At 41.6% G+C, this 9028-nt stretch overlaps 1 protein-coding gene across 1 annotated transcript in view; it reads right to left on the bottom strand.

Moving 5' to 3' along the window:
- OC90 (otoconin 90) overlaps positions 1-9028 on the bottom strand; it is a gene marked incomplete at its 3' end in the record, with an annotated part of 34606 nt that overhangs the window by 24610 nt on the left and 968 nt on the right. The window contains exons 2-3 of the mRNA XM_015829030.1: positions 3790-3849; positions 2795-2969 (exon numbers count right to left, since the gene is read on the bottom strand). Coding sequence (XP_015684516.1) covers positions 2795-2969; positions 3790-3849 — 235 coding nt within the window. The remainder of the gene's footprint in view (positions 1-2794; positions 2970-3789; positions 3850-9028) is intronic.

The following is a 9028-nucleotide window of genomic DNA, read 5'->3' as shown; positions in this document are numbered from 1 at the left end:
GTTGTTCCACTGGTTAATTGTTCTAACTGTCAGGAAGTTTCTCCTTAGTTCTAGGTTGCTTCTCTCCTTGATTAGTTTCCATCCGTTGCTTCTTGTCCTGCCTTCAGGCGCCTTGGAGAATAGCTTGACTCCCTCTTCTTTGGGGCAGCCCCTGAGATATTGGAACACTGCTATCATGTCCCCCCTCGTCCTTCTCTTCATTAAACTGGACATGCCCAATTCCAGCAACCGTTCCTTATATGTTTTAGCCTCCAGTCCCCTAATCATCTTTGTTGCTCTTCTCTGTACTCTTTCCAGAGTCTTAAAGAGGTCCAACTGGTGGCATCAAGAAGAAGGACTTTCTCCACGGTGGCTCCCACCTTGTGGAACATCATCCCTGTGGAAATAAGTTTGGCCCACTTCGTCACTTGAAGACGTGGTTTTGCCAGTGGGCCTGAGGACCCCAGGGTGGCATGGAGACCATTAAGTGGTCGGTTTGATTGTTGTCACCAGGAAGCAGAGGTGATTGGATTTTCTCTGGGCTTCTATTTCTGTAAGCTGCCTTGACTTACTGTGTCTTGGGTGGCCATATAAATTTTCTTAGTAAATAAAGAAAGAATAAAACTAAATAAACAAATGCAGGGCTCTGCTGTTTCCTTTGCCTTTGTCTCCTTGGTTTATTTTAGCAAAAAGTCTAGGAAACTGTAACATGAAATTCAGGGTGCTGGGAGGAACAGGATATTTTCAACATATACTTTAGCAACACACTAAACCAGGGGTAGGCAACCTTGACTCTTTTATGACTTGTGGACTTCGACTCCCAGAATTCCTGAGCCAGCACAGCTGGCTCAGGAATTCTGGGAGTCGAAGTCCACGAGTCATAAAAGGGCCAAGGTTGACTACCCCTGCCTTAAACCATGATTAAAGCAACAAAAACAATTAAATTTATCACTAATGAAATATATTTCTCCTCAGGAGATGCATCTTCCTTTAAGCTGGTTAAGTGTTTTGGGCGAGCACTGAGATTTGCAGAAGACGATTGCTGAAAAATGATGTGGATTTTGTACAGACAGATGAACGGGTCAATCTATCTTCTGTGCATGCTTAGCCATGTGCTTTATCATTGTTCCTTTTGTATTTCAAAGCAAAGAACAGAAGAGTCCTGACAAATAGTGCTTTGTCGCACCTGTACATTCATGATATGCAGCCGATTAGCTCTTCCTGGGTTTCTGATCTGCATTAGTGGAACAGCTTTACCTCCAGAAATCCTGGGCGCTCCATCGCTGGAAGTTTTTAAAAAGAGACTGGACAATCACCTGTCTGAAATGGTATAGGTCCTCTTGCTTGAGCAGAGGGCTGGACTAGAAAAACTCCACTGTCCCTTGCAGTTCTATTCTATTCTATTCTATTCTATTCTATTCCAATCCACTCCACTCCACTCCACTCCACTCCACTCCATTCCATTCCATTCCATTCTATTCTATTCTATTCTATTCTATTCCATTCCATATTCTCTTCTCTTCTCTTCTCTTCTCTTCTCTTCTCTTCTCTTCTCTTCTCTTCTCTTCTCTTCTCTTCTCTTCTCTTCTATTCCAATCCATTCCATTCCATTCTATTCTATTCCATTCCACTCCACTCTCTATTCTATTCTATTCTATTCTATTCTATTCTATTCTATTCTATTCTATTCTATTCCATTCCATTCTATTCTATTCTATTCTATTCTATTCCAATCCACTCCACTCCATTCCATTCCATTCCATTCCATTCCATTCTATTCTATTCTATTCTATTCTATTCTATTCTATTCCATTCCATTCCCTATTCTCTTCTCTTCTCTTCTCTTCTCTTCTCTTCTCTTCTCTTCTCTTCTCTTCCAATCCATTCCATTCCATTCTATTCTATTCCAGTCCATTCCACTCCACTCTCTATTCTATTCTATTCTATNCCTGCCCACAGGGTCACTCACCGTCTCCAGGGCCTGCCACAGATCGCCCAGCAATGCCATGGCAGCCACACCCTCTGCCTGCGCCCCGCAGCATCAACTGTGCGCGATGGGGCTTGAGGACAGAGTCTTGTCTACACTGCCTGACTGCTGTGTCCTTGGCTGCACTGCTCCACGTGGGCCACGCTCGGGGGCGACTCTCCTCCAGGGGGGCTGCTGGTGAGGAGGGGGTCACTGGGGGAGGCAAGGCTGGGGCAACGGCACGTGTACCCACAGAGAGGGCTCCGGGTGCTGCCTCTGGCACCCGTGCCATAGGTTTGCCACCACTGGTCTAGTCTCTTCTTAAAGACCTCCAAAGATGGAGCACTGACGATTTCTGAAGACAAGCTGTTCCACTGGTTAATTGTCCTCACTGTTAGGAGGTTTCTCCTTAAGGGGCTTCAAAAACTCTTGGAGAGCTAATGATAGACCTTCAGAGTTCTAACAACCAGATGACTGCAAAGAATATACATCCTTCCATTCCCTACCAGTTAGTTCAGGCATGTCAAACACGTGACCTGCGGACCGGATGTGGGCCATGCAGGCTACACCCACCCCGGCCCCACAAAGGCAAAAAAAAGTCCCAATATGTCACGATACGGCCCATGATGTGATTGGGTTTGACTTCCATGGGTTAGTTAGAACTGAAGAGGCTTCTTGGATGAGAAGCAAAACATTTTCAAAGAAAACACCCAGAAAATCCAGTTACCTTTTGGAAAAAGCACCTTGGGGCCACCATGACCTGGATGATTGAGAATCTCTACAGAGAAGCTGCATGGGGTGATACCTCTCTCTAAGAAGAATTCTACATCTCTAAAGTCCAACACTTACCCATCTACTTCATCCACAGGGAAGCCCTCCATCTCAAATCGGCAGGCACAGCCATAGTCTTCAAAGTCTTTGGGGCAAATGCCAGTCACACACTTCATTCTGCTCACCAAGTTGAGCAACGGAGGAAAGCTGGTGAATATGGACTGAAGCCAAGTGAAGTGAGAGCCCAAACAGTCTGCAAAGATGGGAAGAAGCTAAAGATAAATCNTTCTATTCTATTCTATTCTATTCCATTCCATTCTATTCTATTCTATTCTATTCTATTCCAATCCACTCCACTCCATTCCATTCCATTCCATTCCATTCCATTCTATTCTATTCTATTCTATTCTATTCTATTCTATTCCAGTCCATTCCATATTCTCTTCTCTTCTCTTCTCTTCTCTTCTCTTCTCTTCTCTTCTCTTCTCTTCCAATCCATTCCATTCCATTCTATTCTATTCCAGTCCATTCCACTCCACTCTCTATTCTATTCTATTCTATTCTATTCTATTCTATTCTATTCTATTCTATTCTATTCTATTCTATTCCAATCCACTCCACTCCACTCCACTCCACTCCATTCCATTCTTCTATTCTATTCCAATCCATTCCACTCCACTCCACTCTCTATTCTATTCTATTCTATTCTATTCTATTCTATTCTATTCTATTCTATTCTATTCTATTCTATTCCATTCCATTCTATTCTATTCTATTCTATTCTATTCTATTCTGATGCATCCATATTTCTTAACCATTCATGGAAAAAGTTAGCACAATTAATCAGTGGAACAACTTGCCTCCAGAAGTTGTGGGCGCTCTAACAATGGTGGTTTTTAAGAAGAGATTGGACAACACTTTGTCTGAAATGACATAGGGTTCCCTGCTTGAGCAGGGGTTGGACTAGAAGGCCTCCAAGGTCCCTTCCAAATCTGTTATTCTGTTAAATACAGCTATAGACAAGCGGAGTCTTAATCCAATGGAAACAAACAAGCAAATAAAAGGTCACTTACCAAAGAACAAAGCAACACCTTCCACATTTTCAAAGACTCCGTTGAAGAAGGTGATATTATCTGAGGGGAAACACAAACTATTAAAACATAAATAGTTTCAAAATATAAAGATACAGCCTTGATTTCAGAAGATAAAAAGGGTCGGTCTTGGTTATTATTAGGATGGGAGACCATGCGAAGTTCCCCAAATTGTAAGCTGGGCCTGGGAATTTGAAAAAGCATCCTAGCAGAAGGCAGTGGAACAGCAATTCTCTACTGCTCTGAAGAGTTGAGCTGAACTGAAGGAAATCTTTTTCCCCTCATGAACGCTTTTCAGATCTTATGAATGTATGGGACGTGGAATCTAAAGTGAGACTCAAATGGGCTCCAATCTCCATTAGTTTTAGGAATTCTGAACCTCAATAATGTCTGATCGAGAGCTATCTTGCAATTATCTCAACCTGAAAAATCAGAGGTTTCCAGATTCTGCATTCTCGTAATGCAATATTTCACAGCCTGGCAACCTTGCTGACTGGGGAATTCTGGGAGCTGAAGTCCACACAGCTTAAAGTTGCCAAGTTTGAGGAACAGTGTCCTGTTGAAGAGAATATTCATAGCTTGGGGTAAAACTGTGGGGATCTTGTTTTCTTGCAGAGGTTTCATTAATCAACTAGATCAGGGGTAGGCAACCTTGGTTCTTTTATGACTCGTGGACTTCAACTCCCAGAATTCCTGAGCCAGTCATGCTGAGGGGAAAGGGAGAGGTTTCCAAGCTGAGCCATGCTGGCTCAGGAATTCTGGGAGTTGAAGTCCACGAGTCATAAAAGAGCCAAGGTTGCCTACCCTTGAACTAGATAACATCATCAGTGCCCTGAAGATGTTACCTAGTTGGGTAATGAAATGTCTGCAAGAAAACAACCAAGCTCAGGGGGCACCAGGGACTCTACTGTCCTGATAAATGGAGAGCATTACAAAATCACAGCAATTATATCACATCTTATAGCAACAGGAGGCAAATTTCACCTTTACAAGATAAAAATCCAAGATCCACCATCTGTCTCTTAATCTCTTGATCCCAAACACAAATTGTTTATTTTATCTTTATTTTTTTTAATGAATATGTTTGTAGAAGCAAAACAGAATGGAGTTTATAATATGTCCATAAAAACTTACAGAAATATGTATTTGGTGTCTACATTTTTGCTCGTTTTATTTTGCTAGTGTAATTTAGGGCACGAAACTGCTTTGTTATTGGCGTTGCTCATATTTTTGGCCTGTTACCCAATTTAGCAATAGTAAATGCAAGAACTGTGGGGAAATTCCTTTATTCCGTGAACCGGTTTGGCAAAATTGGAAAGTGCAAAAAGTGATTTAATTTAAAGAGAGAAGTCAAACATGTGGCAGCTTCTCCTCCCTCCAATGTGAATTGGTACCATTCTGCACAATCTCATATTTCTGCTGCTAAGAAGTCCTTTTAATTGCTTTTTTTTTTTCCCCTTCCTTTTTGGTGAAAGCCAACATTAATGCACTTTAAGACTGCTTCAACAAATCCTGCCTCTGATTTGTTGAAGGGAGTAATTCAATCCTTTTGCTGCCTTCAAGGGAAGATTATAATTTAATGTTTTCATTATCTATTAATGCCACAAACCTCTCAGAAGCAAGAGGTCAGGCTTTGAATATATAGAAGGACTCTGAAATTTCCTTCTTGTTATTTCCAATTCAGAACATCTCAATAAAGAGCCAACATGAGGATAGAGTTATTCATTTAAGGTTTTTGTTTTTTTATTTATCAAATGTCTAGGTTGCCCAACTCCAGCCCAACTCTGGATGGCTTTGCAATTAAAAAAATAGCAACAATATTGTATTTATTTATTTTTTTAAAGAGCAATCATTCAGAGGGAGCAAATCCCTAAAAGTGATGGCGAACCTTTTAGAGACCGAGTGCCCAAACTGGTACCCAAAACCCACTTATGCATTGTCGGGTGCTGGGTGGGTGTGGCCCATTGGGTGGGTGTGGCCAATTGGCTGGGTGTGGCCCATTGGGTGGGCATGGCTGCAGTGGTAACGGCAGACTGGATGGGACTAAAAAGTTCAATCAATCAATTCCAACTTTGTAAGATCTTTTTTTTCCCGCAAGAAGTTGAAATTGACTGATTGATTGAACCTTTTTTTTTTTTTTGCACACGGCGGCGGAGGCCTAAAGTGAAAAGGTTTTATAAAACCCAGCTGAAGGCCCAGGACTGGGGCGACAGTGCACGTGCCCACAGAGAGGGCTCTGAGTGCCGCCTCTGGCACCTGTGCCATAGGTTCACCGCCACTGCCCTAAAACATGCTCACCCCATTTTATGATTCAAAGAGGCCCAACCCAACACAAATTCAAGGTCCGAGGGAAGAGCTAGGTTTTATATAAAGACAGTAGGTTGAGGGTTGTATGAATCTCTGGGGAGATTCCAAAAGATGGACAGTGTGGAAACTGCCTAACTTCTAGCTTGAAAAGTCTAGTCTACATTGTTCAGCTATTCCTAAAGATAACTGGGATGATCTTGGAGAAGAACTGCAGAGACTATAAGCGAACCATGAATTCATTCTGGAGAGACAAGAAAAAGAAACTTAACAATTGTCCAATCATGACTCTTTGGTATAAACTCTGGTATAAAAGATTGATGTCAGCCTTTTGAGGCAGGCCAGGCCAGGAAACAGGGTCCACAAAAAATACCAGAAGGCTACTGTATTGACAGGATCTTGAAAGCCTATCAGCCTTTCCCCTTCCTTCCTCTTATACCAGGGGTCTTCAAACCTGGCCCTTGTATGACTTGTGGACTTCAACTCCCAGAATTCCTCAGCCAGCGTGCCTGGCTGAGGAATTCTGGGAGTTGAAGTCCACAAGTCATAAAAGGGCCAGGTTTGAAGACCCCTGTCTTATATCAACGCAAATCATGATAATGGTGTCTTGAGCATGCCTGGCTGAGGAATTCTGGGAGTTGAAGTCCACAAGTCATAAAAGGACCAAGTTTGAAGACCTCTGTCTTATATCAACGTAAGTCATGATAATGCTGTCTTGAGTTACTTTCTCACACGTTCCTGTTTTTCCAAGCTAAGTTCACGTTAGAAATTGTAGAAAACATTCATAGCTTGGGTTGTAGATTTAGGCAGAGGTAGGTTCTCCAAGTTTGCTGATGGGCTCCCAGATGTCTCATTACCAAACTAGGTAACATCATCAACAGGGGTTTTGGGGGGAAGTGTCTCATTCATTTATATAAGTCCTGGGTGATCAGTTGGTTTTATGACTGGTTGAGTCACAGGACTGATGGAATCATAAGACTGAATCACAAGGCTGGTTGATTCAGAAGAAGTCTTGTGACTTCTGACTGGTTGACCCGTAATGAATCAATAAGGAAGCAGGCCGTCTGTACCACCAGCCAACGACAGATCCGACCACACACACCCAGGTGAATTTCGCACCTCACAGCAACCAGTCAGAAGGTTGCTGTGAGGAAAAAAACCACTGAAGATGTTACCTAGTTTGGCAACAAAATGTCTGGGAGCCAAACAGAAAGCTTAGAGGACACATCTCTGCCCAAGTTCATGTTTTGCTAATGGTTTGACAGATCGTCTCCATGGTTTTCTCTACATCTGTCTGTAATCTAGCCCAGGTGTAGGCAACCTTGGCTCTTTTATGACTCGTGGACTTCAACTCCCAGAATTCCTGAGCCAGCCATGCTGAGGGGAAAGGGAGAGGTTTCCATGCTGAGCCATGCTGGCTCAGGAATTCTGGGAGTTGAAGTCCACAGGTCATAAAAGAGCCAAGGTTGCCTACCCCTGATCTAGCCCTTTCCAGTTATTTGGGAATTAGCTAGGAATTTAGGGGGAAAGGTGGAGAGTTGAGTTGCCAGGACTTTGTAACTCCTTGTTTGCCGAAAAAATTGATTGTCTTACTTAGATTTCTTTCTGCGGCATGTGGGAGATCCAGGGGGATGCCTGTAGCTCCTGTCTCTGATCCTTGAGTACCTGCATCAACCATTCCATCCAAACACACACAGAGAGAGAGAGAGAGAGAGAGAGAGAGAGAGAGAGAGAGAGACAGACAGACAGACAGACAGACAGACAGACAGACAGACAGACAGACAGAGACAGAGAGACACACATACACGCACATTCAAATGGGAAATCAAATTAGCTCTTGAGGATAGGTTAGCAGTCCTAAACCATTCCACACTTTACAAAAGATAAACGTAAATTGACCCCCTCCTTTCTCACAAGAATGATGGACAAAGAATTGCAAAAAATAAGTTATGGAATCTTGCTTTCATACATGATAACCGCCGCAGGATTATTGTATGTGCAAAAATGGGAAGATTCAACATTATCCGCAATGCAGGAATGGCTGGTGAAGATGATGGAACTTTCAGGGAAGGCTAAATTGGTCTTCTTTGATCAAAGACAAAAATCTATATTTATAATGACTTGAAAACCCTTATAGACTTTTTTTCATGAAGCAGAAAAAAATGAATCTATGGTTTTGATGGTTTTGATGATTAGACTGGAGAAAGAAGAGAGTCATATTGTAACCACAGAGGAAGAGGCAACTTATAATTGTACCTGCTGTAAAGATCAGAAGGTTTGTATGTTTTTCATTTTTCTTTTACTTTTTTTCCCCTTCTCTTGCATTTTTAGCTTTCGTTTTGACCTCTTTTTCTTAGTTTATATTAGTTTGTAGTTCATTTTTATCTTTATTTTTAACACCTTTAATAAAACTGTATACACACGAACTTTTATTAAAGATGTTGGTGGTGGTGTGTGTGCGTTGTGTGTGTGTGTGTGTGTGTGTGTGTGTGTTGATGAAAAGCATCCATGAAAGAGACCTAAAACAAGATGGACCCACAATACTTGCTGTTGTCCTTGATCCATCTTGTTTTAGGTCTCTTTCGTGGACATTTTTCATCCATATATTTATATATATATATGTATACATGTACACACCTATATACATATATACACGTGGGGGGGAGATGCATGGTTAAAAAGTTTGATATATAAATAAATAAAAGAATATATATTATATATATATTCAAGATGGACAATATTTAATATTTATTTGCTACGTATATGTAGAGATGTGGGTCTATACATATGTTGTTCATAGTATGTTTAGGTGTGTGTCATGTATGTGTTTTACTTTGAGAGCGGGCAACTAAATTTCATTTTTGATGTGTGCCATTGTGCCCACAGTATAAAAATGACAATAAAGGTTATCTTATCT

This window comes from Protobothrops mucrosquamatus, unplaced genomic scaffold (assembly GCF_001527695.2).
Source record: "Protobothrops mucrosquamatus isolate PMUCROS unplaced genomic scaffold, P.Mucros_1.0 scaffold5272, whole genome shotgun sequence".
Lineage (NCBI taxonomy): Eukaryota > Metazoa > Chordata > Lepidosauria > Squamata > Viperidae > Protobothrops > Protobothrops mucrosquamatus.
The sequence above is the reverse complement of the archived record's forward strand: the minus strand, read 5'-3'. Positions and strand labels throughout refer to the sequence as shown.